At 45.8% G+C, this 27,868-nt stretch overlaps 1 protein-coding gene across 3 annotated transcripts in view; it reads right to left on the bottom strand.

The window, feature by feature from the left end:
* Positions 1–27,868, bottom strand: part of CSMD1 (CUB and Sushi multiple domains 1) — a 2,053,194-nt gene that overhangs the window by 201,751 nt on the left and 1,823,575 nt on the right. For all 3 annotated transcript variants that reach the window (XM_070047233.1, XM_070047234.1, XM_070047235.1), the window contains 2 exons: positions 27,452–27,548; positions 18,456–18,560 (listed from right to left, as the gene is read on the bottom strand). In XM_070047233.1, coding sequence (XP_069903334.1) covers positions 18,456–18,560; positions 27,452–27,548 — 202 coding nt within the window. The remainder of the gene's footprint in view (positions 1–18,455; positions 18,561–27,451; positions 27,549–27,868) is intronic.

Here is a 27,868-nt window from a genome sequence, read left to right as displayed (position 1 = left end):
TCTCTCCCCCTCTTTCTCTCTCTCCCTCTCTCTCTCTGTGTGTGTCTGTCTTTCTCTTTCTGTTGCTCTGCTGTTCAAATAAATAAGTGTAAAAATATTTCTCTGTTCTTTGAATAATATCAAGTAATGTATCAACCTTTCAACATTTTAAGAAACGTCTGTCATGTCCAGGAGTGCCATCAGAGACACGGCAGAACAGGGAGCCCTAAACACTGTCTCCAGAAGACAGCACCACAACAAAAACCCATAAACCAAGTGCCTTGGGAGAGCTCCCTGAAGCGGGTGAGAAGCTCCTGCCGCACACTAAGCAGGAAGCCACTGGCCCCCTCCTCCACTGTGCTGTGGCACCCACTGCTACATCCCCCTCTGGCACAGCAGGGCCATGCTGGAGGACAGGCACACTTCTCCACTTCTCCATCGGGGAGACAAGAGAAGAGTGGAGCATACATCTAATGTTCTGACTTCGGTGGGGTGGGGCTGCCTGAGGGACTGGTTTGTAACCCAGTCTGGATCTAAATGCTGATGGGAAAAGGCGGCAGGTCAGCAGACACCAGGAATAAAAACCATGAACAATTGTGGTCAAGCAGCAGATCTTCAGTATCGCACAGAGACACAAACAGGAGCCCTGCACAGAAACTGGTGACTATGTGCAAGCACAGGGGGAGGCCCACCCAGAAAGGGCGTCAGAAGTCCCAGGATCTCCAGTAGGATGACTAGTTGTGATATTCTCCATATAAACCCACAGCGCGAGGTCTGGAAGCAGTGCCAATTTCCCAACCACTATAGACAAACATGGCCAGATCAAAGATCCGCCTAGACATCTCGTAACTGACTCTAAAAAATAGATACACACATTACGAAAGAATTGAAGCACGTTCGTAAAGGTGATTGACAAGTGACAGAAGAGCACAAAGAGAACAATGCCACTCCACCAAGAAGCGAATGCGGGAACAAAACGAGAAAGTCAACAAGAAACTACAGAGCATCAAACAAGATCAGCTCCTGAAGAACACCGTGGCTGTGCTGGGAAGCACTGAACGGGTAGAAGAAAGAATCGGGACTTCAGGAGAGGAATTTCACAATTACTGTGGTAGGGAAAAGACAAAGAAAAGCGAAGAGTCCCTAAGAGATTTATGGGACTCGACAAAGCAGAGCAGTCTTTGTTTTATGGAGTTTCCGCAATGGGAATAGGGAGAAGGGACAGACAGCTGTGTGGAGTATCAGCCGAGGGGCTCCCAAGTAGAAGAAAAGTGGAAATACACATTTAAGAAACTAACACACTCAAGCTAGGATACACCTGAACGGAGCGACAGGGAGACCCTTCACAATGAAACTGTCCAGGAGCCCATCGTGATGGAACTGTCCAAAGTCCCAGCAAACGAGGGCTCCGGGAAGCAACTAGAGCAGAGCAAACCGTCACACACGAGGCAGCTCCTGCCAGTTTCCTAGGAGAGACCTGGAGGCCGCGAGTCCACGGGAGGATGTGTTGCAAGTGCTGAAAGGGAAGGAAAACCGCGCTAACCAAGATCACTACATCCAGCCAAACGCACGGGAAATGCAGCTTTCTCAGATAATCCAAAGCTGAGGGAGCTGTGGTCCCGAGAAACGACAGACAGTCCCTCAGACTGAGGAGAAAAGATAAATCATGAAAGTAGAAATACAAAGTCAAATACACCTTCTTGGGCATTGTAATGCAAGTGCGAGAATCACTTTTACATATGGTATGGGAGTTAAAAAACAGAAGCATGAAAAGTAATAATCTATATTAATAAATATGCAATACTGTAAAAGTACCTTCTGTGATCAGTAACAAAGTTGGGGATGGAATCCAAACATAAAGAAGTAGTTTTTAGGTGCAACTGAAATTAAGAATTTATAAGTGTAAAGTTGATTGCTATAACCTTAAGATATTTAATGCAAGTGCACTGGAAATCACCAAGAGAACATAACAACATACACAAAGTGAAATAAGAAAGGAATCAAAACGTATCATCTAAAAATCAATAAAACATGATGGAAGACAGCAAGAGACGAGAGGAGGGACAAAAAAGCCACAAGACAGAAAATTAACAAAAAGGCACTAGCAATTCCTTCTCATCAGTGACCGTTTTAAATGTAGATGGATTAAGTACACCAATTACAAGGCAGGAATTGGTTGAATGAATAGAAAACACACTAAGAATAATGTTGTCTGTAGCAGACCCACTTTGGAGCAGTGGCCACACATTGACTAAAAGTCAAAGGAAAGAAAAGAACATCCCTCCAAACAGGAAGCTGGCGTGAGGAGGGGTGGCCATTTTCTCTCAGATAAAATCGACATTAGACAAAAATGTCACGACAGACAAAGAAGGACGTTATATAATATCAAAAGGGTCAACTCAGGAGGAATTTTGCACATACTTGGTTAGGATGATAAATTTAGTGTTATATGCTCTAACTAAAAAAGGAGGAGAAATGCACAGTAAATTTAGAACCAGAGTTGATACGATCCAGGCACACTTCCTGTGCCTTCTCCACCACGGCTCAGCCTACATCCCAATGCAACTCCCCGTGTACCTCTGCCCTGTGCTTTCGCATGAGCTGCTTAGTGTTAGTGACCACAGATCCCCAAGAACTCATAGCAACTGAAGTGTCAACGAATCCATGCATCGCGTGCATCTTCAGAGAATCAAAGCAGGTAACGACTATGCAAAGATCAAAGCTGTTCACTCATCAGTTGAGCCAGCATTATTTCAAGTGGGAAATCAGAAACAAGGCAGGATGCCAGGCTGTGCTGGATGTGTTCCAAGCCCTTCTCTCGATGGGGCACAGTCCCCTGAGAAGTAACTCAGGAGGGAAGGAGTCAGCAAGCCCTTGCCGTTCACTGGGGCCTGTGGGAAGAAGAGCACTGATCGGGAAGCTCCACATTTCAGAATTATGAACCATCCCAGTAGATCTGAAGGCCGCAGAGACCAGCTCATAGGACAGAGGAAGCCTGCTGCGAACGAAGCCCGGGAGTGGCCAATGTTAAGAAAACAGCAGGGGAGGTGGAGAGAATGCCCAGAGCATGGTGTTCTCTGGGAGAGCACTACTGCAGGATGCTGGAGCAGTCTTGAAGAGTCGGGCGTTCCACTGAAGAACCTTAAAAATCAAACCAAGATGGAGTGACCTAAGCCAATACCATTAAAAACAAGAAGTCACCTTTGCCCCAAATAAAAATTAAAGTTTAAAATTACAGCCCTGAACTTTTTCCCCCAAAGCTAAAATTAGGTGCAGCTATAAAATAAGGGACCCTACGCTTAGCTAGCTGTGACACTTGTGCCTGGCTGTGCTGAGACCTAACCCAGTTTGTATGCCTCCTAATACTCAAATAATGGTGTGGGAAGCGGGACGCCGCTCTCCCTCCAGGGGAACAAAGGGAGCGAGACGTCGTCCCCCTCAGGGTGAACAAGATGGTGCTGGCAGGGAAAGGAACTACCAAAGAAGTAAACAACAAAATGGCGACGAGGTGCATGCCTCCCATGTGATCCCGTAGCTGATTGGACAGAAGACGCATGCCCTCCCATGTGATCCCGTAGCTGATTGGATAGAAGACGCATGCCCTTCACATGATCAGCTCATGGATTGGACTGCTGTGTGCATGGACTCTATAGTGCTTTTGATTGGTCGCTGCGGGTATATAAACCGTGTGGCTCTGTGCTGGGGGTGCTCTCCAGACTCCCGAGTTTAGGAGGCCCGTCTGTGCAGACGCTGAATAAATCCTCTTGCTTTTGCATCAGCTGGTCTGGAGTGAGTCTCTGGGGTGTGCCTCTCGACGTTAGCATCCTCACTCCGAGGGTCTAACACCACGAGGCAGAGAGACGTGGGAGATGGTGTGGGCAGCGCTCTGGGGAAAGCGTTTGTGTGAAGGTGCAGATCCACCAAGTGCGTCTGATGGAGTCGGTTTTCAGGGAGACGGTGACTCCTGTGCCACATTACGCACAAATGTGAAGGTTGCATGATACTGCACCCCTGGACGATTTCTAGAACAATACGGCTGATATTCTGATCAAAGCTGCATTTTGGGATAAATCTGTGCATGCAGCTGTGTTGACAAAAGGAAGATACAGACCACCGGAAAATTATGGTGGGGTTGGGAATGTGGCACAGTGGTTAGGAAGCCATTTCATGTACAGCCCACACTGGGGTGCTGGGTTCATGTCCCGACTTCACTCTCAGCCCAGGTTTTTGCTGATGTATCTGAGGGGTAGGTGAGGGCTCAAGTACTTGGTCCTTCCAGATGGAGTCAGGATCCTGGTTCTAGCCTGGCGAGCCTTGGCTGCTGCAGGCATTTGGGGAGCTTGTGGGAGCTCTGTCTGTCTGCTGTGTCTCCCCCTCTATCTCTGCCTTTCAAATAAAACAAAAATAAATAAATAAAAATTACAAAAAAAAGCCCCAAATGTGAGCCACTAAGCATGTAATCTATCAAAAAAAAAAAAAGGAAGAAAGAAGGAAAGAAATAAAGAAAATGATGATGACTTGTAGTTCATTCGAATGATAAAATTTGTGGGAGAGAAATTTTATAATGAAAAACACACAAGGGACTTCCCCAGGGAGTGTCGACAGGCCTGCTGCCAAGTGTGTCCCTCTTAGAAGAACTGTGATAAAAGCCTCCAAGGCAAGGAAGCTTTGACGTCATGTCCACTGGTCCCAACAGCAGGAACAGACAGGCTGGGGAAAGAAGTGCAGGGAGCCTGAAGCAGCCCTGTCATGCGCCCACTTTGCAAGCAGCGTCTTATTTGGACACACACGGTTTCTCACCACCCGCCTCACCCTGCTGGCAGTCCAGGGCCCACTCTTCTGTGTCCAGACCCTCGGCCCTGGATTGGGCAGGACTAAGGCTCTCACACACACGTGGTGCTGGGCTAAGTCACAAAGCTGTGAGTCCTCATTTCTTTCATTTTAGCATCTTTACTCCCTACTTACCATGAAAAATTCACAAGATCTGCTACAGTGCTACAGAACAGAGAATTCTTTTGAATTTTCACATCCAAGAGAGGAATTTGGTAGCATAACATCATGGATTCTAAAGCTAGCAAGAATCTCCTGAAACCAAATGAATTATTTAATAAAACAGAAAAACATAATTTTCAAAAGACCACAGTTTATCAAAAATACACTTCTGCATGTAGGTCGCTCTTGAAATATGTTCTTTGTATTTCAAACCCTTTAGATTCACCCATAAAGGATGTGCATGTGTGCAGATCTTGCCAGTTTAATGCTGCATGAATATTTTTTTCATACACTGTTCCTACATTTGGGCTTAGAAGCCACGTGAATCCGGTGAATTGGATTTTCCGTGACGTGCTCACATTTTCCCTCACTGACTGGATTCTCTCTATAGCACAAAACTCAGTGATGGTGAACTCGCTCACCACGTAATCTAGGCAATCCTCCCGAGAGCTGGCTGCCCCGTGAGTCCAGCTCCTCACCGTCTTCAGAACACTAGACTCCGCCAATGCCCTGGAACTAGCCGGTCCTGCGAAGGTTCTTCCACGACCCCACCCCACCCCCACCCTCACCCGATCTGCAACAGTCAGCCACAGCAGGAGGAGATCCCGAGAGGGCATCACTACCACCAACAGAGCTAAGTCAGAGCTCACGACTGGACACACACAGGCAAACGGGGTGAAAGGGACCTCTAAGAGCTTCATCAGCAAATTTCATTCAGCCCAGGGTTTTAAATGTTCAATCACAAGACCCAGTGACAACCAAACCCCAGATATTTGGATGTTCCTAAGATCAGATCTGAGTAAAGTTCCTAGTTTCTCTACTGCACCTCTATAAGAGACAGCTGTGAGAGATCTGAGGCAGCTAAGCCTGTCTGGGAGGGTCTGCGTGGGCTTTACGGAGATGTCAGCGTTCAAAGTCACCTCTGAGAGCAGACAACTCTCCACCCAGACACGGGACCCTTTCACCTCCCTCCATCACTTCCTCTCCACCTCCATCAGACTGTCAGCTCTACGTGCCGCCTACCACCCCACGGCTGTGTCTGCGGCTGTGCCTGCCAATCCAAGTCCCACAGCCACTGTGGGCCTGGAGGCAGGGCTGCCTGGGGCTGGGATCCCCCTGCCCCTCGCAGCAGGTGTCTGCTCAGTAGCTGATGAGGTCACGTGATGCCATGGTGCCACTTCCTCTTTCCTGGTTGTGTCCACTGCTCTTTGTAATGCAGACATTTTTATTTTGGAGTTCATGACGTGGAATGCTCTTGTAGGAGAGACTTCTCTCTCCAGACAGGCTCTGGACACCCACTGCTGTGTGAGTTGGGAGCCCACACGGACGGACAGCATTTGAAATAAGTCTGTGGTTCGGGAAGTAGTCAGAAGTTAGTAGGGAGTGAGGGACACCTGAATAATGACCAGTGCTCACGAGAGCAATCTTTATAGGACACAGAGATGTTCGCTCACCAAACTACGGAGTTCAAAGAAGTTCTCAGGGTATAGGGGTGAGTGGAAGGGAGTCTTGGCCTGAGCTTCCCCACAGCGCTCAGTGGAGGCTCCCTTGTGGATGGCTACACTGCAGGAGAGCCTGAGGTGTCACCCCTGTGTGAGCACGACCAGGACGCACCATGGTTCCATGCCCTCTGCCCCCTCTGTCTCATGCCTGCCACTCAAGGTGAGAACCCCTGTTCGTGTTATTCCCGGGATAAAGCACCACTAGGACATACACTGATAATGTGCTTGTTTTTAAGGGCTATTGTAACTGTGAGGGCTCACAGAAGCTGTCAATATTCAGTTATGGCAACATCCTGGTAAAGACGTGGAGCTCTATCCAAAGATAGCATGTCTCCCAGAATTAGTCCTCACTTCACTACTTCTTCTGAGTGCTGTTTCCTTTTTTGAAAAGCAGAGAGACACAGAGACACACAGGCAGACAAGGTCTCCCATCTGCTGGGCCGTTCCCCAGATGCTCACAACGGCCAACGTCGGGCCAGGTCAGGCAGTGAATCTGGGTCCCCTGCACGCTGCCAGCAGCCTGGAGTTAGACGGGAAGCTGGGAATCAATGCTGGCCCTCCACTAAGAGAGGTGCTGTCCACGCAGCGACGCAGCTGCTGCACCAAGCACGGCCCCAGAGTGCGTTTCTGAAGTCAGTGCACAAGTGAAATGTAGCTCATACTTGATCCCTGAAGAGACGCTTGACGGAGTGCACTTGAAAACCACATCCGCATGGACACGACTCTGCGATGTAGTCCTGCCTGATTTAATCGGCGGCTTGGCTGCCTGCAGATGCGAGGTTCCAACGCTCTATAAACACATCCGTCAGACAAACGTCATTCTGCTCCCTCATCATTTCCCTGACAATCTTTTTGGAAGAGTATCTCTTGCAAATGGAAAATACATTTTAGGATATAGAACAAGGTTAGAGTTCACCTCTTAATTAATCATTATGTATTGTTTTTTAAAAAGAGAATTAATGTAAATCTGACTTTTTCTTTCTTTTCATTTTGTTGCCAGAAAAATCAAAGCTAAATTTAATACCTAATAAAATGATTCTTTTTTTTTTTTGACAGTCATAGTGGACAGAGAGAGATAGAGAGACAGAGAGAAAGGTCTTCCTTTTTGCCGTTGGTTCACCCTCCAATGGCCACCACGGCCGGCACGCTGCGGCTGGCGCACCGCGCTGATCCAAAGGTAGGAGCCAGGTGCTTCTCCTAGTCTCCCATGGGGTGCAGGGCCCAAGCACTTGGGACATCCTCCACTGCACTCCCTGGCCACAGCAGAGAGCTGGCCTGGAAGAGGGGCAACAGGGACAGAATCCATTGCCCCGACCGGGACTAGAACCCGGTGTGCCGGTGCCGCTAGGTGGAGGATTAGCCTGTTGAGCCGCGGCACCGGCTTAAAATGATTCTTTTCATCTAGGGTGATTAATACATTTATGTCTTTCTCTTCAGCTGAACTGCTTTAAAATTTTTGAGAAAATATTTTCCTTGTTGTAAACTTTTTTTAAACATTCTGTTACATCAAACATTTGGAGAGAAGATAGATTACTAATACTTTTTTAAGGTAGACAATCTTATTTTTGTGCATTTTATTAAATATAATTTGAGTGAGATCTTTTTCATTTATAATGCTAATTTTTCCATATACATCTAACAGTGACAAATAAGTAAAACAAAGACTTGCTCAAGTACAATAAGATTTGTACTTTTACATGACATATTAATAACCCTATGTCACAGGAATCTCTACATTGGTAACTGTAAAAAATAAAAGCCCGAGTCGAATCAGTTCTAAAGGCAAAACATTTTTATTTTATAATGATCAATAATAATTTAACTAATAAAATAAAATTATATTAAACTTCCCTTTATGCTGAAACTGGAAAATAATCCTAAATTAATACCATGCTATTTAGGAATAACATCCATTTCAAATCATCAAAGAGTGGCTATATTAAGTTTCTTCTAGTTTACCATTTTTTTCTCAAAAAATCTACAGTTTTATTCTTCTCACAGTAAACACAAATCACTGGTTCCTAACACCCTGTAAAAATGACTGCAATATGCGTTTCTCTGACTCTCCCCATGAAGGGTCACGGCCATCGCTCATGTGTCCAAAGCTCTGTCCCCTCTTGGAATCTTCATGCCGGAAGGTCAGTGCCTTAGACGTGCGGCACAGCTGCCACACTGCACGGGGACTAGTGCTGGGCTCCTGGTTAGGAAAGCATCACCACTTTCTAACTAGTTAAGGTAGGACATACTTCCGTATGGTTCCCAAAGAACAGCAGGTTTCTGTTTTGCAGAATATTTGAAATTCACTCTGCACAACAGCTTATCTGTGTACTTGCCTCCCAGAGCAAGTGTCGAATGTCTTGGCTCAGTAGTGAATGCTGATCAGGAAAACACCTGCTAGGAAAGGCACGAAACAAAAGCGTCTACAGGGAGAGTTCCTTTGGTGCTGTCTGACTCCACGCCATAGGTGAGCACTAGGAGGGCTACAACAGTTGTAGCTGCATTTGGCTTGAGGCAAAAACACACTGATGGGGTTTATGATATCAATTTTGGATAGATTCCATTAGATAGTGTCAGAACGCTCCTTGCAGGCCTGGAGCTCAAATGTCTTCTAACTTAGTGATGCGGAAATCTGAATAAGCTCAGACACATAGTAGTTGAATTTAATAAACAAGGACTAAAAATAAAATATCTGATTGTTAAACAGGCACGGCTGCATCTAAAAATCAGAATAAGTTTTTTGTAAGCAATTTCTAATGGGAAGAAATTTTCAATTTGAAATGCACACAAAATTTAATTCTGTAATCTATCTGTGAATATCTCTGATTTTTTACCTGTTGAATGAAAGGATAACACTCATCACTCATTTGAAGTCTGTGAGATGGATGATAAATAGATAACTGCGTTAACAATAAGCACTCAAGAAGCATGTCTCCAGAGTTAACCTGAAAACTAGTTTCAGTACTCATGTGACTATCCTTGAACAAGTGCATTTTTAGAATCCTTAAAACCCCAAGAGCAATTTTAAAACCCCTAAATTAAAACAAAAATCTTGAACTAGAGCCATTTTACAAGCTCATCCACTTGAGATATACAAATCGGCAAAACAAAATATCTCCTCACTAACAACAAGACGAAGCTCAACTGAAATCAACCTTTTGTCTATGGCCATACCATCCTGAACGCGCCCGATCTTGTCTGAAATCAACCTTTCAGAACCCACCAGGGCCCAGGTGTTAGCCATCCTTGTGGCCTCAACTCTGAGAGAAGCCCCTCCAGCGAGACACAGGACACGGGGCTGTGTCTGTGGCAGAGCACAGGAGACAGGGGCCAGGAGCACATGCCAGCCCAATGCCAGCAAAGTGCTGAAGGCCAAGGGGGTCTCGGGGGGCTCAGGAGCCTGATGCAGGAGCTCACTCTCCCTCCCAAGGGTTCCAGGAAGCGGAGCTGGGAGCCTGCCCCTCTCCTTAGAGCAGGGCTGTGTGCACAGCCGCGGGGAGGAACACTTCCTTACGCCTTCACTCTCAGGAAGCACAAGCCTGGATCCACTGGGACGGAGCTGCAAACGCTGGGACCTGGCGCCAGGCCAAGGTGAAGTGCAGCTTGGAAAAGGACAGAGAAACACGATGCGCGTCTGAGACCACTCAGTAAAGAAAACGGAAATCTGATACAGCTTCAAGACAGAGGCTTCCCAGCCCCAGGGATGGGCAGGGAACTCCCTCTCGGAAGGCTGAGAAACCCCTACCCTGACGTGCAGGTGCAGGTGCACAGGGCCTGGCTTAGACAGGGAAGGACCCACTGGCTTCAGTGTGTGCGTACTGCAGAGTGCAAGCAACAGACCTCTGCTCCTGGGAGAAGGATCTGGAGGGACACTGGCTTTTGGAAAGGTGTCCAGGGCGATGGAAAGCTAGCAGCGAAGTCCTAACACTGAGTCCCCCAGACTAAGCACAGGGCACCTCCACACCAGAGGAGTCTGAACCCTGGGATGCACTGAAAGTCACCATAGCAACAGCAGAGCTCGGACCCGGCAGGGCTCCTGACTGGCTGGAGCCCACAGCCAAGCAACAGGGGTGCAAACAAGTTCAGGTCTAAATGGAATCAGCAGGGGTCTCTCCAGTTCTACTCACAGCTTCAGGGAGAGGTTAGCAGACACACAGAACAGCAAGAGAGGGAAACTCTCTGCCCAGATGCAGGGCAAGTAACACAAGCAAACTTACAGCATATGTGTGTACTGGAAACATCATTCACGGCTATTACAGTAACTACAGAAAACACAAAATAATCTGGTGGGAAAGATCCATGATTTATACCTGCGGAGAGGGTGGAGGGGATCATTATGAGAAAGAGCAAAGTCCAGTCGAGGAGGAAAAAGCTCACAAAATCAGAAAAGAAAATTCTTTCCACGGTTCTTGAGTAGACTTATAGGTGGGGAAGAAAGAGTAACAGCACTTGCACAAACTCTAACAGAAAAACAAAGGAAAGGATAAAACAGAACTGACCGTGTAAGAACCATGGGATAATAGGAAATAGTCTGACATCCACGAAAATGGAGTTTTGGAAGAATCAGAAAAAGAGAATAGGACAAAAAATTTTGTATAATAAAAAAGACAAGAAATTTTCTCAAATAAAAATGATCAAACCATAGAATGGAGAATATCAGCTTACTCAAGCAGAATTGATGTCATACACGGTCATATCTATGCACCTACACACACACACAATCTGTACACACACAGTCTATACACACACAATCTATACACACACAGTCCATCTACATATATACATCCATATTTACACATAAATACACCTACACACAGAATCCACCTGCAAACACACACATCCATCTATGTGCACACACATAATCCAACTACACAAACACACACAACCTTTAACACAGATACATACACCTACACCCACACAATCCACCTACTCACACACATAATCCACCTACACATACACATCCATCTACACACATCCATACACCTACACACATACCTAAACATATCCCTACACAAAGTCAATCCCATGAAGATAAAAGCAAAGGTGGTAATGTTAGGATGGAGCCAGTGACTTCTTTTTTTAAAACCTTTATGTAATAAATATAAATTTTGAAAGTACAACTTCTGGATTATAGCAGCTTTTCCCCCCATAACCTCCTTTCCACCTGCAACCATCCCATCTCTCACTCCCTCTCCCATCCCATTCTTCATCAAGATTCATTCTCAGTTATCTTTATGTACAGAAGATCAATTTAGTATATACTAATTAAAGATTTCAACAGTTTGCACCCACACAGAAACACAAAGCATAAAGTACTGTGTGAGTACTAGTTTTACCATTAATTCACATATACAACACATTAAGGACAGAGATCCTATATGGGGAGTAAGTGCACAATGACTCCCATTGTTGATTTAACAATTGACACTCTTATTTATGACATCAGGCTTGTCATGAGCTGCCAAGGCTATGGAAGCCTTTTGAGTTCACAAACTCTGATCATATTTAGACAAGGCCATGATCAAAGTGGAAGTTCTCCCCTCCCTTCAGAGAAAAGTACCTCCTTTGTTGATGGCCTGTTCTTTCCACTGGGATCTCACTCACAGAGATATCTAATTTAGGTCTTTTTTTCTTGCCACAGTGTCCTGGCTTTCCATGCCTGGAATACTCTCATGGGCTTTTTAACCAGATCAGAATGCTTAAGGGCTGATTCTGAGGCCAGAGTGCTGTTTAGGGCATCTGCCATTCTATGACTCCGTTGTGTATCCCACTTCCCATGTTGCATCATTCTCTCCTTTTTAATTCTATCAGTTATTAGTAGCAGATACTAGTCTTGTTTATGTGATCCCTTTGACACTTAATCCTATCTTTTTGATCAATTATGAACTGAAACTGATCACTTGGACTAGTGAGATGGCATTGGTACATGCCACCTTGATGGGATTCAATTGGAGTCCCCAGGCACATATCTAACTACCATTTGGTGCAAGTCCGATTGAGCATGTCCCAAATTGTACATCTCCTCCCTCTCTTATTCCCACTCTTATATTTAACAGGGATCACTTTTCAGTTAACTTTAAACATTTAAGAATAATTGTGTGTTAATTAAAGAGTTCAACCAATGGTATTAAGTAGAAAAGGGCTGATCATGTCACTCTTTCTCATAGTGTCCATTTCACTTCAATAGTTTTCCTTTTCTGTGTTCAGTTGGTTGTCACCGATCAGGGAGAACATATGACATTTGTCCCTTTGGGACTGGCTTATTTCACTCAGCATGATGTTTTTGAGATTCCTCCATTTTGTTGCAAATGACCAGATTTCACTGTTTCTTTTTTACTGCTGCATAGCATTCTATAGAGTACATACATATCCCATAATTTCTTTATCCAGTCTACTGTTTATGGGCATTTGGGTTGATTCCAGGTCTTACCTATTGTGAATTGAGCTGCAATAAACATTTAGGTGCAGACAGTGCTTTTGTTTGCGAATTTAATTTCCTCTGGATAAATTCCAAGGAGTGGGATGGCTGGGTTGAATGGTAGGGCTATATTCAGGTTTCTGAGGAATCTCCAAACTGTCTTCCATAGTGGCTTTACCAGTTTGCATTCCCACCAACAGTGGGTTAGTGTCCCTTTTTCCTCACATCCTCACCAGCATCTGTTGTTAGTTGATTTCTGTATGTAAGCCATTCTAACCAGGGCGAGGTGAAACCTCATTGTGGTTTTGATTTGCATTTCTCTGATGGCTAGAGATCCTGAACATTTTTTCATGATCTGTTGGCTATTTGGATTTCCTCTTTTGAAAAATATCTATTTAGGTTCTTGGCCCATCTCTTAAGTGGCCTGTTTGTTTTGTTGTTGCTGATTTTTTGTAGATTCTGGTTATTAACCCTTTATCTGTTGCATAGTTTGCAAATATTTTTTCCCATTCTGTTGCTTGCCTCTTCACATTCCTGACTGTTTCTTTTGCAGTACAGAAACTTCTCAATTTGATGCAATCCCAATTGTTAATTCTGGCATTGACTGCCTGTGCCTCCGGGGTCTTTTTCAAGAAGTCTTTGCCTGGGCCTATATCTTGCAGGGTTTCTCCAACGTATTCCAATAATTTGATGGTGTTGGGTCATAGGTTTACATCTTTAATCCATGCTGAGTGGATTTTTGTGTAAGGGGTAAGGTAAGGGTATTGCTTCATGCTTCTGCACGTGGAAATCCAGTTTTTCCAGCACCATTTATTGAATAGACTGTCCTTACTCCAGGAATTGGTTTTAGATCCTTGATCAAATATAAGTTGGCTGTAGATGTTTGGATAGATTTCCGGAGTTTCTATTTTGTCCATTGGTCTGTCAATTTATTTCTGTACCAGTACAAGGATATTTTGATTACAACTGCCCAGTAGTATGTCCTGAAATCTGGTATTGTGATGCCTCCAGCTTTGTTTTTGTTGTACAAGATTGCTTTAGTTATACGAGTTCTCCTGTGCCTCCATATGAATTTCAGCACCATTTTTTTCAGATTTGAGAATGTCTTTGGTATCTTGATTGGGATTGCATTGAATCTATAAATTGCTTTTGGGAGAATGGACATTTTGATTATATTGATTCTTCCAATCCATGAGCATGGACGATTTTTCCATTTCTTGGTATCCTCTTCTATTTCTTTCTTTAAGGTTTTGTAATTCTCATCGTAGAGATCTTTAACGTCCTTGGTTAAGTTTATTCCAAGGTATTTGATTGTTTTTGTAGCTATTGTGAATGGGATTGATCTTAGCAGTTCTTTCTCAGCTGTGGCATTGTCTGTGTATACAAGGCTGTTTTTTATTTGTTCTATTGAATTCTTCATTTCATTTTGATTTCTCTTCAACATCTCAACTTCATGTTCTATTAAATTCCTCATTTCATTTTGATTCCTCCTTAAGATTTCATTTTCATGAGAGAGATTTTCTTTCATGTCCTGCATGGATTTCAGTAGTTCATGCATTTGTTTTTGATTACTTCTAAATATTCTTGTCATGAATTTTTTGAGTTTCATTTCTTGCATTTCTCCTATCTCGTCATCTTCATAATCTGGTATTGAAGTGCCATGTTCTTTTGGGAGCATCATACTGTCTTCCTTGTTCTTGTTTCCTCGGTTGTTGTGTTTGTTGTTTGGCATTTGTTGAGATACTCGTTGGTTTCTTCTTTTTTCCTGCTGTGGTGGCTTTTCTCATTGTACTAGGACTCTAAGATAAGTGGACTGTCTGCTTTCAGTGAATCTCTAGAGGCTTGTGCTGGGTGTGGCCAGAGAGCTCTGTTCAGTTCTTCAGGGTTAAGAGTGTGCCTAAGGTGACAAACCCAGGTTTGGCGTGGTAAATCTCTCTCTCTCTCTCTCTCTGTCTCTCTCTCTCTCTCTTTTTTAATCAGAAGGGAAGTAAATCCACTCAGCTGAGTTCTTCTCCTCGATGGTGATCAGTGCCTGAGCATGAGCCCCAGTGGGTATAATATCTGCTCTGTCCCAAGGACCACACAGTGGATCTGTGCAGTCCTCAGTGTAAGCTCAGATTCCCCTGCAATGTTGCTCACCGGGTAGCCAGGGCTGCGGAGCTTGTGGCGTCTCCCACCGAGACTACTCACGTCCCAGCCACACCGTGAGTTCTCCCACACACCCTCAGTTGTTTTTTTTTTTCCACAGTCCCAGTTCATAAGCTCCACACATTCACTAGGTCTTAGTCTCCTGTTATTGCTCCCCACCAGAGTCAGGTTTTTCTGCTTGGCTGATTGCCGGGCGCAGTCCCAAGCTGGCACAGCTGTGACGTATGTATTTGTCCTGCTCTGTCGGCTTGCACGCCTCTGTAAGGTGAGTGGAGAGAGAATCGTGTCTGCACCTTCCCTTTTATTTTTTTCTCTCCTCTAGTTAGGCTGGTGTACTTTCCCCCACGGGGATTCAAGCCTCGTTCCCTCTAGGCTCTTCCAGCTGCTTTTCCACCAGTGTCTCAGGCTACTGCGGTTTCGTCTCACCTCTCTTTCCAGCGCTGATGCGGAGACTCAGGTCCCAAGCTGTTGGTGCCCATGCCCTCCACACAGATCCACTATGTCCCTCTAGTCACAGCAGAGTCTCCTCTGCCGTTTTTTCCCTAACTCTTCCCTGGGACTACACGATCTCCACTTTTACTAAACTATCTTCTCCTGGACTATCAGTGAGCTCCCTCACTTGGACGGTTCTCGATGTCTCATGATTAACTAAGCAGTGGGAAGACAACACAGCCATTTCTTCAATGGACTGAAGACAAAGGAATTTTGATCCAGAGTTTTGTAGACAGTGCGAACATCTTTCAAAAATGCAGGTGGCGTGGTGACTTCTTCAACAAAACAAAAGGTGAAATGATTCACTGTCAGCCCCTGCACTAGGAGAAATACGTAAAAGAAGCTCCTCAGACAGTCTCAGAAATGTGGATCGACCTTGTGTCGGCGACAGAAGCTGCAGGCCAGGAGCCCGGTCATAAAGGAGGCTCTGAGGCTGCCAGGGCCAAGACGCAGTGACCACTTGTGTAAGGGCCTTGCATGCTTGCAGCCTCCTGTGGGAGGACGGGAGAGTAGAAGGCAGCCTCCCCACCCGACCCGAGTGAACTAACACTGGTGTTCACTCCCAGGTGTGCTGTGAGCTGCACAGCACGGGCGGCAGGGAGATACCTGGAGCTTCTGAGCTTTGACTCAGGAATCTAGATCACACCGTAACGCGCTGGAATCACTCTTGCTCTCATGAACATTTTACGATCCCTCCCTTCAAGTGCAGTGCTTGTGCTGGGTCTGAGCATTCCTATCAGTGTCCATTTGGCCTGATGGCCTGCTATGATTCAGAGCCTGGTGTTCACTTCCCTATGAGGAACCTGGAGCCCATCGGGTGGACCAGGTGTGGTGTACTCTTCTCCACCTAGGAGTGAGAGCAGACAGACTGGAGGTGCACCACGGCCTCCCCATGCCTTCACCTTCCACGCAGCAGCTAGCACCAGCGATGCTTGGCCTCAACACCGGTATCACAGGGCTCCTCTGCACAATTGTTCTGATCAGGCATCTGGGTCACTTCCCAAACTGCTGACGAGGGTCTGCCCGAGGGAGCTGACCTGTGCACATGTGCGACCAGCCGGGTGGTCCACTCCACGCACTCCACGCCCGGGTTCTTCACTCTGAAAACTGCAGACCCTCAGACACCAAGAGCGGTTCTGAGGACACAGGAGAGCCAGCAGACGTCTGGTGCTCACTGGGCATGGAGTGATGCCCACACATGCTCTCATTTCAGCTGTGGCTGCAGAGTACAGTGAGAACTTAGGGACTTGCAGGCTGGGCATACATACTTTAAGTGAAGTGCCAAAAATATGTCAAAGGATTAACTGTACTGTGTTGTAAAATCTTTGGTCAACTTAGGTCAACATTCCTTGTACCATTTGATGCTGAGCTTAGCAAAGTAATTCTACAAACACGATGTAATCCACATCCCAAATTCTGGCACAAGGAGTAGAACAGAAAAATGACTTCCTCTTAATGCCCAGGGCAGGAACTATCAGAATGTATAGCCATCAAAATCACTCAAAAGCAATACAACAAATGAAACCATGGCATTTCATGTGGCCAAATGAAAAACAGACACACCAAGTGGTTAACCTTGGATTCTCGAACGTGGCGCCCTTGAACGAGAAATGTGTTAGTGTTTCTCTTCTAAAGATTCACACTGACTGGGAATAAACAGTGAAGCAGGTCATCGTGTTGAAGCAGCTGAGGCCCGGGTGGCTGAGGGACAAGTCTATCCAACCATCATCACAAACTAATTGTATCACTGGCACCTGTTTCTGTGAAACACGAATGAGAAGCCGGAATCTTCAAGGCAACTCTGAGAGGGACAGTACTACCCATCCATCCTAACATTGCTGGAAATATTAATGAATTTATTAACACCATCATGAATAAGCCTTATGTTTTTCCATGTAGAGATGTTAACAAAATGTATCAAAGTGGCACGTTTTCCCAGACATATCCCCCATAAATAGCATCCACAGAAACATTTCACACCATCGCCAAAGTAGTCCTATTCATATAAATTGGAATAAACTTGCATACAAATGCCAGTAATAAGTAGGGAAATGTAGCGAGATTGTGAAACAGCCTGTGGTTTGCGTCTGGTTCAGAATACTTATCATCAGCTGGAGATCTGGCCTTTCAAAACCGTGCATGCATTTACATCCCAGCAAACTGTTTATCTCAATTCCAAAGATCAGTTATTAATGCTCTTCCATGTATTTGCTTCTTTGCAAGTGCTTATTAAGAGAGATGAATATCAACATTAAGCATTTTTAGTGCTTGAAAACATGTCCTAAAATAAACCTCACTCTCACTGGAAATTCTCATGTCGCTTTTCCAAGTTTCACCTGCATAATCAAACGCCAAGGAAGAGCTGTGAACTTGACCTTTGTCATTCCATTTATCAGACTATTAACTCAGCCTCACATCCATTTTTAAAAGGTTAGAGTCTCCTCTGCGATGTCGTCGTCCAATTAAAATGAATAATATAGCAAGGCAGGCTCTGAAGTGACGGCTCTTTGCTAGTTCTCGTTTTAACAGTCTTTGAGACCAGAAACAGAGCAGGCTGATGACTACCATCTATCTGGAATTATGGGTTTCCTGTTTTGCAGGCTAATACGAATATTTATCATCATTCACCAGAAAACCAATACGATTACAAATGACTAGTTTCTGTGCTTTTTTTTTTATTATTACAAACAGCTTGAAATAATAGCGGTGGTTTTATCTAATTATTCCAGAAACTAAATTTAACATTTCCTCATTCATTAGCCTTTTATAATGTGTAGTTTATAGAGCTAAGTTTTATGGGATCAAACTTCACGCATTCTCAAGCACAGTTTGAGAGCTATGCCTAGCAGGAGCATGGGCCTGCTTTCCCTTTCAGAAAACCACTCAGTGTAATGGGGCACATGAAAGGCGGAAGCTGGGGATCTTACTTTTGTATTCCAGCCGGAAGCCTGCGGCGGCCACACTGATGTCGGACTGGAAGTGCAGGTAGAGCTGGTTGGACGTGCTGTTCAGCAGGGCTGGCACGGTGCTGCCTGTGGGAGACAACAGGGATGGTGTTAGGGTTACCACGCAGCCCCCCGGCTGCACAGAGGACACGTCAGGGCACTCGCCTAGGCTTGGGGACTCTGATGGCTTGTCTGGTATCTGAGTCTTGGCTTTGACCATGATACTTTCAGCCACCCTGCTTTTCTAGGTGCACTAAAAGTTACCCATTGTTTCTCTGCCTTCCTCTGGTAGGTGCATCATCCTCGTATCACATCAGCAAAAGGACACGGACCCTCATAATTTATCACGCTTTGCTTTCATTTAACAACATGATCTTCTGAATTATTTTTATTTTATCTGACATGAGCAAAGAAGGAATAAAATGTGAAACCCAAGTCAAGTGCAGTCTGGGGAATAGGTAGTGTAGACATCCATGCAAGCCACAAGGAGTGGCTTCTCACTATGCAGTCCCTGTCTGTTTCCCCGGGGATTCACACTGAGATCTGCAGAGGAGTTCAGCCACACACTTGGGAAGAGGAACACAGAGGCTGATTTTTGTATGATGCTTTTCTTAGTTAAAACGGTCCAGCCTGTGGCACAGAAGCAAAGCACCAGGGGAGGGATACAGATCCAAGGACAGGTGTGACAAAGGGGTTGTCGGGGGGGGGCGAAGGTGCTGAGGAAGAACAGGGGCTGTCACCTAGAAGCATGGAATATTTGGGTAGGTCGCATCACAAGATGGGAAAGTAATATTTAAATCACTTCTTTCCCCAAGTATGTTTGCTTGATATTTAATTGCCTTGAAATCGATTTCTAAATCAGAAGTATGACCTCATAGTGCCCTCTAATCCTCCACTGGGCCCTAACCCACTGCTCCCTAACTGTTTTCCTAAATTGGGGTCACTCACTCCATCCTGCCATCCTCCTAATCATCACCCTGCTATCAACCAGGAGGTGACAATGAGCCACTCATCCTTTCTTATTCGAATTTCTCCACTCAGTTCACAAATTAATCCTTTTACACACTCATTCAGCATGCCTGTGTTCACCGGTTAGATGGAACTACCAGCCAGCTCTCCAAGCACGGGGTATGTTTTCACTTGGTACACAGAAGGACTTCCTGGACTGGCACAGAGCTTCAAGCTCTGAGCTTTACTGAGCCCTTACAGGGTGAGGAGCAGATTGGCCCTGGCCTACACATGTGGAGCAGTTGGAGTCATGAGTCCACACGTGGTCCTTAGGTTGTGTCATCTACAGCTCTTCCTGAGACCAATGAAATAGCCATCAATTTATTGCCAGAATCATTAAATACTGATTTTTGTATGCTTTCTATGGGTGCATTCTTTCTGCAGACATAAACTTGTTTTTATAAATGGATGACAGTTATAAATTTTTCCAGCTTGCAATAAAATTCTGAATCAAATGCAGTGATCTCCCGGCAGGACTCACCTGTGGTTTTTGGGAACTTTATCCCCATCGTTGCCAGGGTTTTCTTCCTTGCCCTGGGGTCCTCACCACGTTAGGCTGCTTGGGCTCACCTTCCACCTCCCACTCTCATGTGGTCAGTGAGTCCCAGCAGCTCCAAGGCCCTGGGCACAACTTTGATGGAAGACTGTTTAGGTGCCGGGACCTGCGCCTAAACTCGGCCATTCTAAATGCAACAGGCCATCACGCCTTCAAGTAGTCCTGCCATCACCTAGTGCGACTGCAAAGAATCCAACCATGACCTTATTTCCTGGAGGAAGCCCAGCCTGGGAGGTTCCCTGTCCCCCCTGGCAGTCAGTCACTCAGTCCCTCCGTGTCCTGTCTGCTCTCAGACAGAAACTTCCAGGACAAAGGCAGAGGGGGGCTACTCCAAGGCATGGATGCCTGCTGCCTTTAGGCTTAAGGTCTGGACACCTGAGACGTAGCTGGATAGAATGTCAGTGGCAAGAGGTGACTTAACATCACATTAAACTATCTGGTCACAAATGCAAGTAAGTTTTTGTTGGTTCCACTATGAACACGCCTTAAGGACTTTTATTTGGCCTCAGAGTAGCACAGGGCATGTTTCACTGGATTTACCATGGCTCATATGTTCAAACACGTACCTTAATGGTAATATCAGCATTTGGGGCCAACAGCTACCCAAGCTCTTCGTGGGTTTTGGAAGAATAACAGTGAGTAACACAGGAAACAGAAGAGGACTCCGTGTCCGTCCCTTACAGCTTGTACCTGTGTGTGTGTGTAACTTTTGGAACTCTGGCTACCAAAAGCAGGAAGCTGGCTCTAAATGTTTGCACTTTTCAGGCCTAAATTATTAGTGCACTAAATAAGTACATAATTCACAGTAAGGATACCGTAAGTGTGTGTTGAGTGAACAACACTAAGAGAATCTTTGCAAGGCTGTACTCTTCCTGAAGGGAGAACATCCACTTTGCTTATGCCTTGTCCAAATTCCGATGGAGTCTGTGGTCACAGAAGGCTTCATAGCCTTGGCAGCCCATGGCAAGGGCCTCGGGTGATCACTGACATCATGAATAAGAGTGTTAGGGGCCGGCGCCATGGCACAGTAGGTTAATCCTCCACCTGTGGCACAGGCATCCCTTATGGGCACTGGTTCTAATCCTGGCTGCTCCTCTTCCCATCCAGCTCTCTGCTGTGGCCTGGGAAAGCAGTAGAAGATGGCCCAAGTCCTTGGGCCCCTGCACCCATGTGGGAGACCAGGAAGAAGCACCTGGCTCCTGGCTTCAGAATGGCGCAGCTCCGGCTGTTGCAGCCATCTGGGGAGTGAACCAACGGAAGGAAGACCTCTCTTTGTCTCTCCCTCTCACTGTCTGTGACTCTACCTCCAAATAAATAAATAAATAAAATCTTTCTAAAATGAGTATTAATTGTTAAAAGAACAACAGAAGACATTGTGTGCTTACTCCCCACGTAGGGCTTCCGTCCTTAATGTGTTGTACTATGAGAATCGACTGCAAATCTTGTTCTCAAACTGTACTCTCTATGTTGTGTGGGTACAAACTGTTGAAATCTATGGTTAACATGGATTTGGTTTTCTACATATAAAATCAAACTGGGAGATGGAGACGGAGGTGGGATGGGAATTGGGGTGGGAGGGTGGGTATAGGGGAAATAACCACTATATTCCTAAAGTTGTATCTATGAAAAAATGCTTTCATTAACTAAAAACTTAAAAAAAGAGAGAGAATCTTTGCTGATTAATTCCTTTGTGGTTTGACCCTGGGTTGATGGACAGATGGATGATGCACAGATGGATGACAGATAGAAAGATGATAGACAGGTAGATAATGAATAGGCAGGTGTTTTTTTAGACTGAACAATTGTGGTGAATAAGCTGTGAGCCTCTGTTTGCTGCTTAGTGTAAACACAACAAACAGCAGTTATTGTTGGAAACTACACAAGAGATTATGGAGTGCAAATGGGGGGATTTGCAAAGGGGATTTGTAAAGTGGCCCTGTTGCCCAAGAGGGAATTCATGTGTCTGAAGAACACTGTTCTCCCTTCTCAGTCTCTGCCAGAAGTGAGGTACAAACAGGGTACCTGCAAGGCTTTTTTAAAGATTTATTTATTTATTTGAAAGGCAGAGCTACAGAGAGGCAGAGGCAGAGGCAGAGGGAAGTGGTGGGGAGGAGGGAGAGAGGGAGAGGAAGAGAGATAGAGAGAGAGAGAGGTATTCCACCTGCTGGTTCACTCCCCAGTTGGTTGTATCAGCTGGAGCTGTACCTATCTGAAGCCAGGGGCCAGGAGCTTCTTCTGGGTCTCCCACGTGGGTGCAGGGTACCAAGGACTTGGGCCATCTTCTACTGCTTTCCCAGGCCACAGCAGAGAGCTGGATGGAAAGTGGAGCAGCTGGAAGTCGAACCAGCGCCCATATGGTAAGCCAGCATTGCAGGTGGCGGCTTTATCCGCTACCCCACAGCGCCAGTCCCAGCTGCAAGACTTTGAGAGAGATGGGAGAGGCCCGTGAGGACAGAGGAGGAAGGCAGGAAGGGGAAGGGAAGTGCAGTCCTTTACTCACTGCCCAACTCAAGACCCTGCTAACCTCAAGAAAAGAAAGAGGCATCCACTGAAATCACTAATTACAAGTTGCTTTATTCAATGTATGCGAGGCTTGCTGCCATCTCACTAGTGCATTATTTTGCATTTGTGACATTTTTGTGTAGAGTGTGTTATTGTAGGTCTGATTTAACCAAGTGAGCTTTCATTGTCTTATTTGCACTACTTTTCTCTTGGTTTCACCTGCAATTCAGGGTCATCAGTGACTCTGCCCACTCCATTACTCCCTCAAACTAACTATAAATCATTTCAAAAGAGCTTTCCTTTGTTGCTTTCCACCTGTGAGTCTTCTACCAAGGCCAGGAGAATCAGCTCAGTCCCCGTGCTGCCCAGGTGTGCAGTGATGGATCTTTTATGAACCCAAATGCATGAATCTCCTGCTTAAGCAGTGCTCTGTACTGGTTCGGGTTTTTATACTCTATTACATTTAAGAAAAGAGCCAGCACCGTGGCTCACTAGGCTAATCCTCCGCCTTGCGGCGCCTGCACACCGGGTTCTAGTCCCGGTCGGGGCGCCGGATTCTGTCCCGGTTGCCCCTCTTCCAGGCCAGCTCTCTGCTGTGGCCCAGGAGTGCAGTGGAGGATGGCCCAAGTCCTTGGGCCCTGCACCCCATGGGAGACCAGGAGAAGTACCTGGCTCCTGCCATCGGATCAGCGTGGTGCGCCAGCCACAGCGCGCTGGCCGCGGTGGCCATTGGAGGGTGAACCAACGGCAAAGGAAGACCTTTCTCTCTGTCTCTCTCTCTCTCACTGTCCACTCTGCCTGTCAAAAAAAAAAAAAAAAAGGAAGAAGAAGAAAAGAAACTGTACCTTACACACTTAAAATTGCATCCCATGGTTCCAGGGCACTGCTTATGCATGGCAGGCATTCAATACCTATGGTTTGACTCTGTTTGTCTTCTGTGGCTTATTACAGTGGAATCATAAAATCTACTTTCAGTACTAGCTCTGTCACTGAAAAATATTTAATTTGTTACAGTTCTATAAAATAAAGATATAAAGGTGGCCATTGCAGTGGCATAGGTTAACCCACGGCTTGGGATGACAGGATCCCATATTGGAGAGCCCCTTTGATTTTTGGTTAACATGCCTCCAATCCAGCTTCCTGCTAATGCACCTGGGCAGCCAGCTGATGACGGCCCAAGTGTGTGGGTCCTTGTCATCCACGTGGGAGACCTGGATGGAGTTCCAGGGTCCTGGCTTGGCCTGGTTAGCCTCAGCTGTTTTGGACATTAGGAAGTGGAAAAAAATGGGTGAAAGTTCTCTCTCTCCCTCTCTCTCTCTCCCCCATTTCCTGCCTCCTGCTCACTACCAAAGGAAGGAAGGAAGGAAGGAAGGGAGGGAGGGAGGGAGGGAGGACGAAAGAAAGAGAGAAAAACACATCTTCTGAGAACGAATGCACCTGTCACATGTGAGTAATACATGAGCTGTGCATGTAGTGCTTTGTGAAGGTCGTGTTCCTTCTAAATGGGATTATTAATTGCAGCAGCTGATTTCCTGAATGGCCGTCCTGTCTGTACTTCTGTTAAGAAATCCAGGCATGCTATTCTACCTTCAATGCTGGATCTTAGAGCCCCAGACGTTATACAGGACAAGCAGGCGTCCTTTAGCCAGGGGGAGCTGGGAGACCGGTGAGGACCTCAGCGTCCAGCTGCAGCTGGACAGGACACAGCTATGCCTGCCAGCAACGGCTCTCCCTCTCGGCCCTTCTCAGAACTGACTATGAAAAGGAGCTTATTCTCAATGCACGTAATGCAGCTGAGTAATTTTTTAAACATGTTGCCACAGATAGAATGTTTTTGATCATATTGTTTTCCTGTGACCTACATAGAACAACACGTAACAAAGGAATCAGAGGAATTTTAAAATTGTTCCTGAAGATCTTACTCTCTGTAAACCAATACTACTTCTCTTTAATGCTGTCAGCTACAAATCTGTATGCATTTTTCTCTAATTTATTCCTTTATAATGTACAACTTGTCTGCTTCCAAAAATGATTTAAGTGGTTTACAATAATGTCCAAGTGGAAAAGAAAAATCAAAATAGTAAATTATTAAAAGTGTCAATAATTTTTCCTGAAATTGTACCTCTTATAACTACTCATTCTTATTTCTTTTTATTCAATGACCATTAAGATGGACTTAATATATTTTTTATAAATATTTTAGAAAGTATCACAGGAACAAAAAAATTTAAATATAAATTATTAAAATATTCAAATTTTATGGCTGATTTGTCTTTTTTCAAAAAACTCCCTTTGAAATGATTTCTGACTTAAAAGTTACAAGTCTAGTACCAAAAACCCTGATTTATCTACTGTGTCCCTTTATGTGATATAACTTATCTATCTTCATTTATTTATATCTATTAATCTATGATACATATATACATATGCCTGTATTAAAATAACTTATTCCAAACCATTTTCAGATATGTTGCAAACACAGTGACTACAATCTGATATAAAAATCCAGTATTCATTTCTTAAAGCAAAGTGGCTCTCAAATCCCATTAGCACAAGTGCAGCACTGCGATCCAATCTGCAGATACCACGTACACTCACGGCATCTGCCAGTGGCAGTTCCGAAGCCAGGGGCTCCCTCCAGGATCTCTGCAGGCACTCAGTGCCACGTCCCTCGAGTGTTCTCTGGTAGAGAGGAGTGCCTTAGTCTTTCCTTACCTTTCCTTAGTACTTTTGGGAAGAAACAAGCTCATTTCTTTATGGAATATTTTTCAATTTAAGTTTGCTGCTTTGCATGACTCAAGCTGCAACTTTTGGGCAAGAATAGCAACACAAGGCTCTGTTCTGTGAGTCCATCTCAACTGCTGGCTCCTGTCAGGGGAGGGAGGGGTCAGCTCCCTGCAGGGGCTGAACCGGAGCAGCGCTTCCCAAGGCTCCTGGCTCAGAGACATCACAATGACTGCTTGACAGCTGCCATAGTGGGAGTGTTTACACCACAGTGATTGCAACGTGACACGTTATCAAAAAATCTTTGTGAAAGCCAGTTCCACAGTATACAAAAGTGTGTCTAGCTCTGTCATCTGTGATCTTATGTGAGTCACTTGGCAAAGGAGGTGTCTGCCAGAAGTGTGTACAAGTGCAAGGAGGTGTATGGGAGGCACGGAGATAAATGTGCATTCCAAGAAATTTAAATATCTAGAAAATGAAAGACCACATTCCATAAACATGAGCTTGAGTACACGCTAGAGACACACTTGAGACGTGAACGCAAAGCTCAAGGTTCTCACTGCTGGGAGATTTCTTCTCTTTCTCTGGATTGCTTAGACCTTACTGCTCTGTTCTGGGCTTTTCATTTTAACCCAGATATTCCTCTTTATTTGCCAAATTATGAAAAAGCACTATATTCTGTCATCCTATGAGACTCAACACCTTCTGCTGCCTATGACCCAAATGATTCAGGGGCAACCACGGTAAACTGTGGCTCCTCCCTACACATTTTATGCTGTGTCGTGTTTACCCTTTATTGCTAACAAGGAACACGCTGCTTGCTCTGCGGGACACATTTAAAAGTCAGGTGCAAAGCTGAGCTGTTCCAGCAGATGTGGTCAGGCAAAGTCAGCACTGGAGATCAAGCTCGAAGGACTCTTTTTGAGATAAAAGCTTGAAAAGCGTAAATAGTAAACGACAGACAAACATGGGTCATCAGTGATAATACCAATGAAATGTCAAACAGGGACTTTAGTACCCAACACCTTGGTTAGCCTTGGCCGTGTGAGACCACAGACAAGACCCTGAGTCACACTGTGAATGTCGACCCACTCCTGGGGATGCTTGGGAAGGGAGGAAGGAAGTAGCAATGCCAGCCTCTCCTTCCAGGGAGCTGAGCAAGGGAGACGTCTGAAGCGGGCGAGGGAGGGCTTAGATAGCCACGAGTGTCCTGTGCCATTCTGGCGAATTCCAAAACATCTCAACGCTCATTCCTCACCAGTGAAGCAAGGGTGACAAGAGAGCTCAGCACAGTTTCTGAGACTAAGCTGCGCAGCCTGGCACTCCCAGTGTGTGGTCCACATGAGCGACTGATGAGGGCCATGGCAAGGGTGGTGACGGCGCTAATGATCACCGCCCCCTTGTGGCTGAAGCCAGACATAGTGGGACAGAACGGTGTGCCTTCTGAGGGCAGTATAACCTGCTACAACAAAAGATAAGGAATTGAGATCTGAGTGACACTCATGCACAAAGCAAGACCAGACAGGGCGTCTGGAGAAGAATCGGATGGCACAGGTTGGTGTGTGAACACAGGAGGTAGAAGACCAGCCAGGGCGTCTGGAGAAGACACGGATGGCACAGGTTGGTGTGTGAACACAGGAGGAGAAGACCAGCCAGGGCGTCTGGAGAAGACGCGGATGATGCAGGTGGTGTGTGAATGCAGGAGGTGCTAGAAAGAGCAGCGAAGGACTGAATCACCTCAACTGTAGCTTCAGGCTGGGTTGCTGACAAGTAAGATGGCACCCGTGTGCAGTTCTAGGGACAAACAGCTGAGGCTCTGTGGACTCTCTGAGGCCTCAGTGCATAGGTGACTCCCCCAGATACTAACCCTTGGGCCCCCTCTTCTCAGAGCAGAGAAGTGTGGCCTCCTGTCTACCTGAACCCCACCTCTGTACTGCCCACTGCCCACCCCAGACTCAGAGCTGTCTCGTGTCACAGCTCTGCTGTCTGACACGGGCAGGGGGCTTCTGCTCCCGAGGGAGGGCTCCTGGGGAGCCCACCTGCTCTGGGCTGGGCACATGAACTCTTCTGGAGAGACGGGACAGTCTCCTGAGAAAAGCTCACATGGAGGGCTCCCTGTTTGTGTGCTGAATACGCGTCTGCAGAGTCTCACTCCCAGACAGAGAGCGCGGCCTCGGCGGCGTCTTACCGGAGAAACTCCCCAGCCTCGGTGCGGTCGCGTCTCCGCCGTCGTGGATCTCCAGGGAGTCCCAGTTCTGCTCCGTGGCAAAGCTGATCACCTGAATCTACCAAGCCACAAGTCAAGTTAGTGTCTGATTTTGCTTGACAACGTGAGTCTCATCAGAAGAGATTTGCTATGGTTCAGATATCAATTAATATATATGGAAAATCCAAACAAAGCAAACCATAAAAGGCAGTCCAGAAATTCCATAATGGCGTTTCTGAGAGCTCTGATTCACAAGTTGACTATTTCTACCCCGAAAAGAGAAACACGATCGGGAATATTTTATCACCATAAGAGAATATAAGAGAAACATGTCCTACTCTGTTTAAAACAACTGCTAGAGAAGCAGGCAGGGCTGGTAGGCGCGGGGGGCGGGGGCGC

The sequence above is a fragment of the Oryctolagus cuniculus genome, chromosome 8, assembly GCF_964237555.1.
Source record: "Oryctolagus cuniculus chromosome 8, mOryCun1.1, whole genome shotgun sequence".
Taxonomy (NCBI): domain Eukaryota; kingdom Metazoa; phylum Chordata; class Mammalia; order Lagomorpha; family Leporidae; genus Oryctolagus; species Oryctolagus cuniculus.
The sequence above is the reverse complement of the archived record's forward strand: the minus strand, read 5'-3'. Positions and strand labels throughout refer to the sequence as shown.